We start from the raw sequence: 16370 nt of genomic DNA, 5'->3' as shown, positions 1-16370 counted from the left end.
TGAGTGTAGATTAGACTGTAATTCTTGGCTTTTTGTGGAAAAAGTGCCTCTGCTGACCATGATGTCAATAACTGACTAGGTTCATTCACTCCATGGATAATGACCCCCTGAGAAAATAACACATGCTATTTGTTTGGCACAATGTCAAAGTAAATATGCACTGGTTTGGACATGTTACCCTCATGGCATTTCAGTAATCAGGGAAAGTTGGGAGGAAGGGGGAGAATTGGGGGAATTCCAGTGCTGTGTTTGAATCCTGGACTTTTGGATATTGCTTCACAGCTAAAACTTCAGCTGTACAATCTGTGCTTAACATAAGACACTGATTGAAGATGTTATCACTTTCACTGCTTTTGTTTCACACTGTGTAAATGCCTAGAAATTTTGAGCAGCTCAGATTAAATGAGCTACAATTAAAATACCGTTCTCCCACGGCTCCATTCAGGGAGAACTGATTATGGTTTCCACATGTGAATTTCCTTTATGTGTTCATCTCTCAATTTTCTATCTTCCTTTTCTGTGTGTTTCTTAATGAGTACAGGGATAGCAGTGAGTTCTGGCAGAGTTTGAATAATTTTAGTGTTGTTTTTCCAAAGTTGCATCACTTGGTTCCTCAGAAGAAGAGCACATTTCATGTTTTGCCACATTTCCTAGGACAGTATGTTCACACTCAGCCAGAGAGGACATAGCTGCACACTCACAAACACTTGCCTTCTAACTTAAACTGTGGAGATTCCCAGTTTACACAGACCCCATTCTGAGCCAGGGAGGGGGGATGGGCCAATACAAATACTGACTGACTGAAAAATGTGTCTGTCCAGAGACAGAGTGATTCAAAAGAACACACGCTCTGGCCTAAGGGGCAGATAGCTGATTTGCCGACACGTCTCCCAGTAGAGCTGAAGCCTATTATTTTCCTACATCTGCCTTGAGTCTGGACACAGTAGTCAGTCATCTTTCAGTGCAGCTGTCTACCTCCGACAGATAACCTGGTGGAGTGTTTTGTTCACAGGAGATATCTTTGCTGTTAGTGTCGGACTGAAACCATGTCGGCTGACAGACCGAGTGGTACGTCAAATGAGGTGAAGCCAGAGTGTGTGTCTCTGGGTCCTCTGGGTGCAGCCACTGCCCCCGCGCAGGAGATGCTGTGTATCTTTGGGACGGGGGACTTCGGACGTTCTCTGGGCCAACGGCTGCTCCAGTCTGACTACAAGGTGATCTATGGCAGCCGCAGACCCCACAGCTGTGGCCCCCTGCCTGGAGGAGCTCAGGTAAAACTGTTTTAAACTATTATATTGTTTCCGCTACTTCTTTTATTTTTGTTATTAACATTCAATCCTTCAGAACCTGTTTTACATGCTGGCTCTCGATCTTCTAAAATATTCTGATAATGGTTTTGTTGTTTCAAAGTTGACTGAGCCAGACAAGGTCACTCATGATGTGTTTGCATTTGACCAATAAGTTGTGATGGATATTTCAGCTCTCTGTAACATTTTGTTTTTCATACAATATCAGTTTAACTGTTACAGAACATTGCAGATTGTGTTACAACATTTAATGGTCATGACAATAGTGCTGTATTTGTGTGCATTGTGCAGGTGAGGAGCCATGCTGCAGCAGCCGAGTCAGCCAGAGTGATCTTTCTTTGTATTCACAGAGAAAACTATGACATTCTGGAGACACTTAAAAATCAACTCAAGGGAAAGGTACCAGGCTCCATGATCAAATGCTTTTCAGTAATATCATGGGTGCTGAGTTCATTGCCTTTTATCTTCATTACTGATGTAATTTATTATTATTATTTATTTGAAGGTGCTAATAGATGTCAGCAACAACCTAAAGAAGAATATGTATCCAGAAGCCAATGCTGAATATCTGCAAAAGTAAGAGAAAATTATGCCTTAATGTATTTGCTTAAACATAGGCAGATGTCATGGACCATGTGGTTTGAGTCACCAGCCACTGCCGGATTATGAAGCAAAACAGAAATTGTTATTCTTTGTCCAGGCTGATCCCTGAAGCCCAGGTGGTGAAAGCCTTTAACACCTTATCTGCCTGGGGCCTGCAGAATGGACCCTCAGATGCCAATAAACAGGTACTGTTTGTGTTCTGTGTGATGTGCTGTATGTCTCATCTTTTGTCAACCAAATCTGTGTTTCTTAAAAAGCCAAATTAGTACTGGGTTCTCCTGATAATTAGCAAAATTTAAATGTGATATTATTGAAAAGAGCCATTCATCATCACTCATCGAAGTCTTCTTCCAACACAAAACTGCAAGTGTCATAAGTTAGACAGACAGACAGACAGACAGACAGACAGACAGACAGACAGACAGACAGACAGACAGACAGACAGACAGACAGACAGACAGACAGACAGACAGACAGACAGACAGACAGATAGAGGGATAATACAGCAATGAAAAAACAAGCAAATACAGATAAACATATAAATATACAAGATAAACAACAGAGAACAGTACACCACTAGACAAATACATAAGAGCACATATAAACATATAAATGCTTATCCAAACAAAAACTACAGAAAATTAAAAAAGCAAAGAAAACATATACAGGTATACCTCGGTTATGTTGAGTTACGTCGTTCTCAATTATACGTTGGTTTGTCTGTAATACACAACTAAACATACATACAAATACAACACTTAAACAAGCAAAAATATAAAAAGCAGAACTGTACAGCGAGCTGGTGGGCAATGCACTGACATTATAACATAATGAGACACGTCATCCCAATTACCCCCCCCCCGTTCCATCACAAATGTAGCTCGAGTCCATCTCCTGCCCCCTATTCATCAACGTTCTCTAATATGTTCTCTGATGCGTACACACCATGTGGCATTGACCAACAAGTTACAAAATAATAACCTCTTTTAGAAATGAAAATGTTTCACACTAAATTATATCAACTCAGTTGAAGGGTTTCAACAGACCAAATCTAAGTAAAATATGCCAAATCTAAGGGCTCACCCTCAAGTCTTTGGTGTGAATGCCATCTCTGATGTATCCTTGAATCAATTAACTCCCCAGTCTCTCTTAGATCTGAGCTCCCATCATACGCTTTGCTCGCTTACTCTGTACTGCAAAGCTAGAGCATATGTGGGTTTTTTTTGTTTCATTTTGATCTGGATGTGCAATCCCAGAGGATGATGAAAACTACACAGGAGTGCTTGTTTCTGTGTGTGTGTGTGTGTGTGTGTGTGTGTGTGTGTGTGTGTGTGTATGTGTGTGTGTGTGTGTGTGTGTGCGTGCGTGTGTGTGTGCATGTTTTTCATAGTAGCCTGGGCACATGTATAGGCATTGGTGCATGTGGAGTGCAATCACAAACAGCACATAGGTCATGGTTGCATATTGTTGAGATCACTGGCTTCATTAAAACTAAATTTTATATTTTCAGGATGACACATAATGTTTAGGAACTTATATATTCAGTCATTACTTTCATCCTTATTTGTGCAAATGCTTGACAATTAATATCTAAATAGAAAATAATGGACCGATTACACAGAAGATTTCATGTAATTTAAAGACTACGATTTTTTTCATACCCTAGGTGTATCTGTGTGGAAGCAGTGCTGAAGCGAAGCAGGCAGTTACAGAAGTGGCAACCAAAATGGGCTTTGCTGTTCTGGACAGGGGTGTTCTGACTGCAGCCAGAGAGCTGGAGGACTTTCCCCTGCAGCTGTTCCCAGAATGGAAGCTGCCGTTATGGCTGGCCTTTGGCCTCACAACTTTTTTTTTTTTCTATCTGCTCATTAGAGATATTGTCTACTCTTATGTTGAACGAGGGGAAGACAGGTCCTTCCGAATCATGGTGTCTTTGGCCAACCAGGTATGAAATGTTAGGTGTGAATTACTATTTGTTCCTCAATTTCAGGTGTGTTCCAAGGAAATCGTTATATTTTCATAGAGCACTTGTGATCTGACAGTGCCGTTTTGTCTTTATTCCTTACATTTAGGTGTGTCCCATTGTGTCTCTCATTATGCTGGCTCTTTGTTACCTGCCTGGCGTTATAGCTGCCTTTTTTCAACTTTATAGAGGGACCAAATATCAGTAAGACATCAAGACTTTGTATGCACTACGGTGTACCGAACAGCACAACACTGGAGTAAAATTTTACCTAATGAATTGTTCTATTCCAAATCTGTTTGTTTAAGACGTTTCCCTGATTGGCTGGATCGGTGGATGCTGTGCAGGAAACAGCTAGGACTGCTAGCCCTTGGATTTGCTTCTCTCCATGTGCTCTACAGTTTAGTCATCCCAATAAGGTATGTCCATTTATTATTCATACTCTTCAGTATAACTAAAACTAAGTACTCAAAACTGTTAACAGTATACATTTGTTGGCCAGTTTATCAAGAACTTGTAGAATAAAATCACCTGACAGTAAATTCTTCATAAAGGCTTGAATACCATTTTTAGGGTTAGAGTTTTAGGTAGAAAAGAGTTTGGGTTAGGGTTGAATCCACTTTTCTTTTGTGAAGAGACGTTGTTTTCAATATGTTCATTTTGATTGCAGTGATTTCTGGTGTCGAATTCCATCATGCTGAGAAGTATTTCTAAAATACATTGTGCTCCCCTTTCCTACCATTCAATTAAAATTGAACATGATAATTTTCCTACTCACTGCCTCACACATGGGCATTTCTTCATGTTTGTAGTCTATTCAGGACTCTCAGAGACAAAACAAGATAATTATCCATAACAGCAGACGATATAAGATAATTAAGGTGTTAGAATATTGGCTCATATATGCTATGCACATATGCTTAATTTTGTTCAGAAATACACTCTAAGCGTTTTGAGAGACACAGCATCTCCTCTTTTCCCATGTGAACAAGATATGCATATGCGCATCAGTGAGATTATGATTGATGGACATCTGCCCTGAGCGGCAACATAATAAATCCCCATTCCAAGTACGGACATTGGTGGTGGTGGCTGTTGAGTCTATTGAAACTGAAACTGCAGCTTAGGTGAATTGGTCACACCAATTTGTCCATAGGTGTGAGTGGGAGCGTGAGTGGTAGTTGTCTTTCATCTGGCCCTGCAATGATCTTGCATCTCATCCGGGTTGTACTCCACCTTTTGCCCGTAGCAATCTTAGATAATTCCAGCAGACCTGTGACCAGCTAGGTAGATAAGCAGCTGTAGACGACTTTAGATGACTACGATCATCTCGTCTACAAGAAAATGGATGGAGGTATGGATAAGATAGATTGTACCTGAAATAATAATCTAGAATAATTCTTTGTTTTTTATAATGAATTTGTTGAAACCCCTTCAATATTAAAATCATTCCCATTCTTCCTGAATAGATACTGGAGTTGCTGATTAATTCAAACAATTTGTAAAATGATTGCATTTTCTGTATTCTTATCCCTTACCCTCAGCCATTGTTACTGTTGATGTGGGAGGCACAGAACCAAGCAGGGACATGAGATGCATATCTGGAAAGTAATGCAAACAGTGCAGACATGTTGGTTTTGGAAATACCTCATTGATTAAGCTTAAATTAACTCTATTAATAGCCAAAGGGAAATTATTTTTCCACTCTAGTGTTAGTCTACGTTAATCCCATGCACAGTATATGTGTGTACAGGCCCATGAAACATACACACACACACAGGGGGCCTGTAAGCATGCAGAGGAGAGGTAGAGTGGCCAGCAGCTCAGTCATGGTGCACTTCGGCAGTGCTCGAGAGGTGAGTGGAGCCAGTGGAGAGGTACCAGCTCACATTTTGCTTGACACGGGTCTTGAACCCACCCTCTGGTCCCCAGCCTAAAACTTAGTGAACTGAGCTACTACTGCTCTTGCAAGCAGAGGCTGCTGGTCCCTTTTGCTGCTGGATGTTCTCCATGTTACTATTGGACATTACGGCTTGTTTACAACTGCACTAGTACAAGGTTTAAGTTAAAAAAGTTGGGTGTTATTGCTTTATTTTTTTCCACATTTGATATTTACATGTATGATATTTGTCTTTACAGTCATGTATTTATTTATTTAAAATGGAAATTTTATATGCTGTAAGAATACCTGGAGTTCTGGACAGTGATGTCTCTAGGGATTAGTGTGGTCAAGTCTCTGGAGAGGGTTGGATCGAGTCTCTTAAGACCAGAGGACTGACTCTCCATGGGGCCAGGTGCCAATGTACAATGTTAAAGTAGTTTTCAAACATTAACCCCAACATTTGATATTTGAGTGAAGGCAATGGGGTGCTCTGATCAGTGAAGCTCACCTTCCTCTTTTGCGTATTTGGCAGGGCAGACGTGACTGCTCTTGCTGCTGCACATGCTCAAGCTCACAGATGTCATTAGCTTTTTGCAAGTTGGCAGATCCATAAATTCAGTTGCAGCACAGTGGCATTAGATTGCATCACTCATATCCATCCTATATGCGCCTAAGAACCTGGCACCTGATTCACCAGGCAAAGGCTATGAATAGTACAAAATAAATAAGTTTTGAATTAATTGTGTTTTATGTATTAGTATGAGTGTCAACACTAAACAATTTTCAATAACAACATTGCTTGTACTCTTTCGTTGAAAATTTCATTGTGTTGTTGATTCTCTCAGCCACTTGGCTCTCATATTAAGATCTGAATGCTTTCCATATGTTCTTTCAATTACTAGTTATTTAGAATTTCATGTTCTACATTTTTTTCTCTCTAGATTTTATGTAAGACACAGGATTGCAGTCAGCACAATTTTAAAGGTAAGCTCACCACCAACTTTAACATAAGCTATGTTATATCTGTGTTTGTATTAAAATTTTATTTAATTTTAATTTAATTTAAATTTAAATTCATCAACTGTATTAATACCTGAAGGGAAATTAAGACTCCACTGTAAACACAGGTTTATAGTTACATGCATCTATATAGTGTGTACAGGCCTGTAAAACACACACACACACACACACACACACACACACACACACACACACACACACACACACACACACACACACGCACGCACACACACACACACACACACACACACACAAGGGGCCTGTGGGCATGCAAGTGAGGAGGAGGTAAAGTGGCAGGCAGCTCCTTCATGGTGCGCCTCCAATGAGCAACTTTTTTTTGTAATTTTGTTTTTTTTGTAGTTTGTTTTGTAATCTTGGGATGATCGAATTTTATTTCCTACACGACAAAAATAGTTAAAACATTGTTCTGCTGTGTTTTCTGTCACTTAAGTTCAAGGAAAACCTAACAACAGAGTTAGATACCACTGTGGCCTGGCGCTCAGACTCTTTCTATGCCATGGGGATTCTGGGATTTGGCCTGTTTCTGCTGTTGGGAATAACCTCTCTACCGTCTGTCAGTAATGCTCTCAGCTGGAGAGAGTTCAGCTTCATACAGGTGGGTATTTGCGTGCATTAATGATTCATGTCATACATACAGTGATACCTTATTGAACGCAAAATATTGTTGCGATGCAGCTCATCAAAATTTGATCGAATACCCGAGGGTTACATGAAGGAATGAGAGTACAAGTATATACAGTACTTATCAAATATCAAACTGAGTTACAGTTTTGTTATTCAATTTAATATACCTCTATGTATATGCTCTTCTATACTCACATTTTGGCACTTGTCCCAGGAAAGATGACTAAGTAGCAGGCAATTATATTATCTGTTTGTACACCCATTTTTCTTCATGTTTCACTAGTCATCTTGTGGTAAAAATGAATCCAAACAAGCTCACTGGAACTCTGAGACAACCGATTATCTCACCTCTACATATTGTTCTTGTGTAAATGACACCCAGATTGATGATTCAGTTAACGAACATGCTCACAATATTAAAGAGACTCAGTTGGAATCCACTTACAATGCACCCCCAGGAGACATATCAAAATGCATTATGAAAATCTGTGTACTGCCAGTAGAGGGTTTCACAGTGTTTATAAATGAGAGAGAACAAAGACTAGAAGAGGTAACTGTTGTGGACCAGGATGTAGCAAAGATTAGTCAGGATGAAGTGAGGAGGGCATTGAAGAGGATAAAGAGTGGAAAGGCAGTCGGCCCTGATGATAGACCTGTAGAGGTATGGAAGTGTCTAGGAGAGGTGGCAGTAGAGTTTCTGACTGGGTTGTTCAACAGGATCTTAGATAGTGAGAAGATGCCTGAGGAATGGAGGAGAAGTGTGCTGGTGCCCATTTTTAAGAACAAGGAAGTTCTGCAGAGTTGTGGCAACTACAGAGGAATAAAGCTGATGAGCCATACAATGAAGTTATGGGAGAGAGTAGTGGAAGCTAGACTAAGGGCAGAAGTGAACATTTGTGAGCAGCAGTATGGTTTCATGCCAAAAAAGAGTACTACAGATGCAGTATTTGCTTTGAGGATGTTGATAGAGAAGTACAGAGAAGGCCAGAGGGAGCTGCATTGTGTTTTTGTAGATCTGGAGAAAGCTAATGACACTGTACCCAGGGAGGAACTGTGGTATTGTATGAGGAAGTCTGGAGTGGCAGAGAAGTATGTTAGAGCAGTGCAGGACATGTATGAGGACTGTAAGACAGTGGTGAGGTGTGCTGTAGGTGTGACAGAGGAGTTCAAGGTGGAGGTGGGACTGCATCAGGGATCAGCTCTGAGCCCCTTCTTGTTCACTATGGTGATGGACAGGCTGACAGACGAGGTTAGACAGGAATCTCCATGGACTATGATGTTTGCAGATGACATTGTGATCTGTAGTGAGAGCAGGGAACAGGTGGAGGAGAAGCTAGAGAGGTGGAGGTTTGTCCTGGAAAGGAGAGGAATGAAGGTTAGCCGCAGTAAGACAGAGTACATGTGTGTGAATGAGAGGGACCCAAGTGGAAGAGTGAGGTTACAGGGAGAAGAGATCAAGAAGGAGGAGGATTTTAAGTACTTAGGGTCAACAGTCCAGAGCAATGGAGAGTGTGGAAAAGAGGTGAAGAAGCGTGTACAGGCAGGATGGAACGGGTGGAGGAAAGTGTCAGGTGTGATGTGTGATAGAAGAGTTTCAGCTAAAATGAAAGGAAAGGTGTACAAAACTGTGGTGAGACCAGCGATGTTGTTTGGTCTAGAGACAGTGTCACTGAGGAGAAGACAGGAGACAGAGCTATAGGTAGCAGAGATGAAGATGCTGAGGTTCTCTCTGGGAGTGACCAGGAAGGATAGGATCAGGAATGAGTACATCAGAGGGACAGCACATGTTAGAGGTTTTGGAGATAAAGTCAGAGAGGCCAGACTGAGATGGTTTGGACATGTCCAGAGGAGAGATAGTGAATATATTGTTAGAAGGATGCTGAGTTTTGAACAGCCAGGCAGGAGGCCTAGAGGAAGACCAAAGAGGAGGTTTATGGACGTAATGAGGGAAGACATGAAGGTAGTTGGTGTGAGAGAAGAGGATTCAAAGGACAGGGCTAGATGGAGGAAATTGATTCGCTGTGGCGACCCCTGAAGGGAAAAGCCGAAAGGAAAAGAAGAAGAAGATACTCCAGGCCGCTAATTTTCAGTTTGTATGGAGATTTACAGAAGCTTCTAGACCTTTCAGAAATTGAAATATTAGTAAAGATATTTGTTGTGGCGTTCAATGTCCAATAGGAAAGACTCAAGCTCGGACTGACGAGAATGATTTCAGTTGAAATGGAAAATAGTTTACATCTTGGACGTTATCTGTTTAGTTTGTCAGGCAGGAGCATAAATGTGTTTTTAAGAAAGTCTTGGCATTCAACATGGTTGAATTTCAAGAGTAAATAAAAACACCAACATTACTTCTTTAGGCAAACAGAGTAGTAATAGACACAATCATCACAGGTGAGCAACATGAATGGTGTATCGTTTTCTTTATGGGCAGCAATGAAACTTTGATGAATTCTCCATCTCAGAAAAGGAATGTTGCAACATTAGCAGTGATAAAGTGTTGAATTTCAAAGAGAGTCAAAGAATGCTGTAGACCTCCAGACATTTCCAATTTCAGTTTGTGAGTATCACACCAGGTTACAAATTGACCAATTTGTTGCAAAGTTAGTTCTGATGCAGTAAAAAGGACCAGGTTTTGGTTATCAAATTATAGAAGTATTCCTTCCCTGCTACCTTGGGCCTCTGTCCCTGGTTCAAGGTTTTGGGTCGTTTTGAACTTGCTAAAAGGATATGAGCACCAATTATGACCATGCCACTGGTCTGGATATATCAGAAAGTATCAGCAACATGTCATTCTTCAGTATGGACTCAATCATCCCTAAACTCGTGCTTGGACTTTTCAGAGACTGCCCTGCTATACATTTCAGTCTTATTAATAAATCAACAAACAAGACATTGCCTGGTTCCCCAAATGCAGCCAAATATCTTGCAGTGGGCTGTTGGCCCATCATCTAGTCTCCTGGATTGTATATAGTATCTGTGTTGCATCTCATGACTCACTTTCTCCCACTTATACTGTACATACGTTTGTGTGACTCCTTGATGAATATGCCAATATCGTTCACATGGAAAAAGGGAGATGCTGTGTCTATCACAACGCTTGCGGTGTATTTCTAAACTAGAGTAAGCATATGTGCATAGCATCATATATGAGCTTAGCAAAAATACTCTATTATATATATATAATACTTTCTCTACTATAGTGGAGAGACCTTCACATTAACCTTGCATCTTTATGGTTCAATCTGTCCCAGCTGCTTATTCATCTCAGAAAATCAATATCCGTCCAAGCTCCACAAAATACACTCCAGCTGATCATGCACATTCAACCATATTAATGAGCTTTTTGTAAATTACAATCATATACCTTATTTTTTTAAACATTCATTCACACATTCTTGCAGACAAAAAGCAAATTAGTTCAACAGGAGTAGTTTCAAGATTCTTTCATGGGCAATCAAATGTAGTGCCTCCATAGCAACCACCACACTTTGAGAAGACATTATCACTTCTATGACATGAGCCATGACTTGGCCTTTCACTATGACTTGGCTGGCCTTCATAAACTATGTCTTTGCACTGTTCCCCTACAACATTATGTACATGCTTCCATGCTGTCACTCTCTTTAAGGGATATATCAATTTCAAGAGACATTGTACATGGTAACCATATTGAGCTATATAATAGCTCAATATGGTTTTCACAATTTTTTTCTTTTGTGACTGACAGTATGTGACTTACTCTGTTTTCATAATGTCTTAACTATACTATTACTGTATATAGATATTACATACACCTTTCTAAGGGGTTGCTGAAGATATTGAGAATTATTTTTTTTAATCAATAGAGACCAACCATGCTTTCAAATGAAAGCCCTCATCTCATCTTCATCTGCATGTGTTCCAAACCCACCTCACGCTGAACCAGACATGCCTTTTCATATTCTGATTTTGATGCCCCGTCTGTATGAGAACATAAGTAATCAATAATCTTGCCTTAATCAGGTTATTTAAACAGACAGTTGTACAGTAGGTAGCATACTCATTTCTGATTATTTACTTTGAAATGTTATTATTTTGTTATGTTTTTTCTGCCCCTGCTTCTTTCTCTTCATTCTTCCCCTTGTCATCCTCTTCATATCCACATCAGTCCTCTGCTTCAGGTTCAGGCAACAACAGTTAATTTTCATTCCCTTTGCCGCCCGAGTAATGTGCTTTATGTTTCATCTTTCTTTCTGCAACGGTTGTGAAGATATTTGGTGGACGGACGGTCGGACGGACTGACGAACACATAAACACTGACAATTACAATACATCACTGCTTCGTGTCTTTGTGGGCCGTCACACAAAGACAACCCTAAGTCAACATAAAACCCAACAGATAACAAACAGAAATACACAAATGTGTTTAATGTAGCACAAAGTAATAAGACAAATGGCAAAACAATAGTAAAAATTATAGAATCATAAGAAAACATTGATGATTAAATCAGAAGCAGCTGGAATAAATAGAATTTCAGTTGCTTCACATTTGACCTGCAACTGCTGCACCATTCTACACGAAAAAGAAATACAATAATCGTGACAAGTGGCTATTCCTCTGAATTAATTTACTACATTATTTCATCATGCCAGGCAATAGTGCACATTTGTCATATTTTTATTGCTAGGTTATCCCTTGTCAAGGGCCTGGCTAACGGTGGTCACAGCAAACCAACACAGAAAGTTTCTGTCAGTTTGGCTCAATCTGCAATCAATTATCATAGATTATTTCAATTTCTGTTAGTTTGCCATTTTTGTCAGGTACAATCAATGCACAAATGTCAGGCAGATGGAAGCCCTTTCAGATGGAAGAAAGTGAGCCAATCATATTTCAGCAAATCTGGAAGGTCACTCATATACTCTTTCAATTTTGACAGCATTTGATTGGCCCAGTCTTACAGGCAACAAAAGGTGTGGTGATGTCTGGCTGGAACAGGTGATCACATGATTCATACCAGACCACAGACCACATCGTCACTAATTACTTCAGAAATTAAAAAAATAAAAACTGTTTGCCCCCGCCCTTTTTTCCACTTTGACCATGTGAAAATGAAATCAGCTTCACCACAGGGAACAACCTTATTCATAAATGTAACTGGGTCATGTCAAGCTCATTTTCATATTCCACCCCCACCCCTTTTTATTCCATCGCAAATTAGAACAGCGCTCAAAATGTTAAGTTATTCATCAAATATAATTTGATGGGTGTAATATTTTACACACACATTAGATTTTGTTCATTTACAATGAATAGAAGTGTGCATGTGTATACACCATCTTGATCTACTGCTGTCTGCTATCTACTGAGTGTATTAGTACAAATGTGATTACCTGAATGTGTACCTATTGAGTATTTGAAATATGTAGTACTGTACTTAACTTCTTTTTCTTCCTTCCAGTCCAAACTGGGACACCTGACATTGTTCTTGTGTAGCTTTCACACCTACCTGTATGGCTGGAGCAGGTTTATTAGTCCCTTAAACTACAAATGGTACACTCCCCCAGGCTACATGCTCAGTCTGGTGGTGCCTACCGTGGTCCTTATACTCAAGCTGCTGATCACCCTGCCCTGTGTGGATCGCAGCCTTACCCGCATTCGACGAGGCTGGGAGAGGACCAATCCAGCGGATGATAGCAAGCTATCATTATTAACATAGAACTGTTATGATTAGTGAAAGCGACTTAACATCTTTACAAAGTTCTACATCATGTATTGATGTGATTCAATGTCTACTTTGGTCAGTTTCTCTGTATTGCATTTTGTAGGTTTTCATTTTACTTCAGATCTACATCATATATAATAAAGAAGACATACTGCATTTTGTGTGAACTTAAATTTTGTAAGATTGTGTATTTTTGCCACCAAAGTTAAATGAACCATACTCATAGATATCCAGTATTGTTACAGGCTGTACTTCTGACACAGGTGTCTGGATTGTGTTTCGGTCAACATCAGAAGAGTTCAAGCAATAGACGTTGTACCTTGATTTCTGGATTCAGTCCCACTGCTGTTTGATTTTTTTGTCTTCGCTAGTGATCCTATATTGTATTTTGGGTTATTGTAACCAACTGCTATATGCTCTGACATGTTCTCTGAATCAGTCGTAACCCTTTAAAACCAAATGTATCATGATTGATATTATAATATTGTGTGTGTGTGTGTGTGTGTGTGTGTGTGTGTGTGTGTGTGTGTGTGTGTGTGTGTGTGTGTGTGTGTGTGTGTATGTGTGTGTGTGTGTGTGTGTGTGTGTGTGTGTGTGTGTGTGTGTTTATACATACTGTACTTTTTTGTTTTTACAAACTCATCAAATGTTCAATAAAGACTTTATCATCATAACATTAGATTTTTCGGACAATTATTTTACGGTTCAGGCTTTAGAGGGTTAAGTGTGACTGAATAGCATTGTCTGTCCTCTCTTTCCCACTGCTATATACTGTATATATATATATATATATATATATATATATATATATATATATATATATATATATATATATATATATATATATATATATATATATATATATATCATCCTATCTGAAAGCTCAGTCAAAGCTCAGAGTTTACCCCTGCTGAGTTTATTGTGCTCTGTTTAGTTGTCTCCTCTGATCCTTCTCCAGGGTTCATCCCTCTGGCTGATATGTCCCGCTCTCCAGTTAATATTCTCTCTGAGATGGCGGCTTTTCCCCAGTCACTAGTGGGTCTCATCAAATCAGTGGAAAAAGGAGCATACAGGCTCCCTCACTGAAGTTCTTTGCAAAAAGGATATTATATTTGGTTGTGACAGCACAGAAGGGAGTGAAACTGGAGCAAAGATAACTGATAGTTGTTTGACAAAAAGGATCAAGCCTTGATCTGTAAATATGGACAATCAGGCATGCACAAAAGCAGCATGTTGCATGGATGAATGCATTCAAAAGAAAGTGCATACATGAACACAAATGCAAACACAAGCAAGTCTGTAATAGGATGACACAAGAAAAGCAAAAGACGGGCGGCATGGTAGCACAGTGGGTAGCTCTGTCGCTGCACAGCACGGCAGTCTGCGGTTCCATTCCAGCTGTGTGTGGAGTTTGCATGTTCTCCCCATGTCTGCGTGGGATCTCTTAGGGTTCTACAGCTTCCTCCTACCCCCAAAAACATGTGCTTCAGGTGAATTGGACCCCAAATTGCCAGTAGGTGTGAGTGTATGTGTGATTGTTTGTGTGTATGTGGTCCACTGTGGGTATGTGGTGCACTGGCATCGCACCCGGAGTGTCCCCTGCCTCACACCCCAAGTTGGTTTGGGATAGGCTCCAGCAGATGAAGCGGGTGTAGAAAATGAATGAATGAATGAATGAATAATTTCTAACATCGCATAGTATTGTACAGTTGCATGAAATGTTTTAGTTTGGGAATTTAGAGTTTATGTAGGGAGAGACTGAATGAACACATAAGATTTCACACACCAGAACAAGATGATGCATCGACCTAACAAATAGGAGACACCAGAATTGATAACGTATAGATGCAAAATTTATAAATTATTGATTGTTGTGTTTATTTTTAAAATACAACTCCCACCAATCGAAATAACCCCCATGTCAAGGAAAGCCCAAAAGTAGGACCCAAATGCAGACAGTATAAGGAGTAAGCAAAAGGAAGTCACACTTAGTCTTCTTTTCCTTTTGGCTTTTCCCTTCAGGGGTCGCCACAGCGAATCAGTTGCCTCCATCTAGCCCTGTCCTTTGAATCCTCTTCTCTCACACCAACTACCTTCATGTCTTCCCTCATTACATCCATAAACCTCCTCTTTGGTCTTCCTCTAGGCCTCCTGCCTGGCAGTTGAAAACTCAGCATCCTTCTACCAATATATTCACTATCTCTCCTCTGGACATGTCCAAACCATCTCAGTCTGGCCTCTCTGACTTTATCTCCAAAACCTCTAACATGTGCTGTCCCTCTGATGTACTCATTCCTGATCCTATCCTTCCTGGTCACTCCCAGAGAGAACCTCAGCATCTTCATCTCTGGAAGTCACACTTAGTAATTACAAAAAAATTAAAAGGAAAATAACTTGGGCAGAAAAGTCCAGAAGCAGACATTGGGGTTGTGTAGGTGGCAAAATCAGATGACAAAGCAGGTTACAAAACAGATGAACTGACTGTGGGCACAGTAATCACAGAGACTAAATAAACACAGAGAGACAAGATAATGAGAGACAGGCAGCACGGGGAGACACAGACAACTAGGGCCAGGAAAAAACAATCAGACCATATTTACAGACAAAGTCCCAGTAGTGTGAAAATCTAGGTGGAAACACAAATTAAACACACATAGGAAAAGGAAAGCACAAGACATGATACAAGGACATTGCTACAAAATTAAATGGAAAATAATTGCAAGCACCATACCCAGGATCCTAACATACTGTGCTTGTCCTTTCATAATAATGCATCAATATTAATTTTTGGAGTACCTCACGTCTTTCATTTTGGTACTTTGCTTTCCCTGAGTTTACCTCACCTCTTTTCCAGCTGTGCATTCAAGGAATACAGTACATTTGAATTTTTATACTGACTATGCTATATGTGCCAATAAGAGAGCTGAGGATTAACTTAATGTACCTTGATTATCTGTTTGTCTGTCCCTGTCTGTGGCTTATGTGATTTGTGTGCTACAGTGGAATTACTTCAGGCAATTGGTGTTGGAAGAGTTAATATTTTTCTAATACCCTCAATAGTTACCTGTTAAATATAACCAGAATACCAACAATACAAAATATTTTCCCAATGGGGCTACAATGAAAGTGGGTACTTGGGTACCAAGCCCCAAGAGACATAGACAACCTTTATACAAGAGCTGCTGACCTGAGAAGAAAGATCGTAACCCAAATGGAAACCTGGAGCCTCCTACAAATACCGATGCTAA

At 40.0% G+C, this 16370-nt stretch overlaps 1 protein-coding gene across 1 annotated transcript; it reads left to right on the top strand.

The window, feature by feature from the left end:
- Positions 1–804: 804 nt before the first annotated feature.
- On the top strand, positions 805–13790 carry LOC137601942 (metalloreductase STEAP4-like). The gene is made up of 10 exons (XM_068324439.1): positions 805–1271; positions 1599–1706; positions 1813–1883; positions 2008–2095; positions 3577–3855; positions 3983–4077; positions 4182–4292; positions 6697–6739; positions 7227–7391; positions 12859–13790. Exons 1-10 carry the CDS (start codon positions 1047–1049, stop codon positions 13114–13116), a joined length of 1443 nt encoding a protein of 480 aa, XP_068180540.1. The 5' UTR covers positions 805–1046; the 3' UTR covers positions 13117–13790.
- The last annotated feature ends 2580 nt before the right edge of the window (positions 13791–16370 follow it).

The sequence above is a fragment of the Antennarius striatus genome, chromosome 9 (genome assembly GCF_040054535.1).
Source record: "Antennarius striatus isolate MH-2024 chromosome 9, ASM4005453v1, whole genome shotgun sequence".
In the NCBI taxonomy this organism is placed as follows: Eukaryota; Metazoa; Chordata; class Actinopteri; order Lophiiformes; family Antennariidae; genus Antennarius; species Antennarius striatus.
The sequence above is the reverse complement of the archived record's forward strand: the minus strand, read 5'-3'. Positions and strand labels throughout refer to the sequence as shown.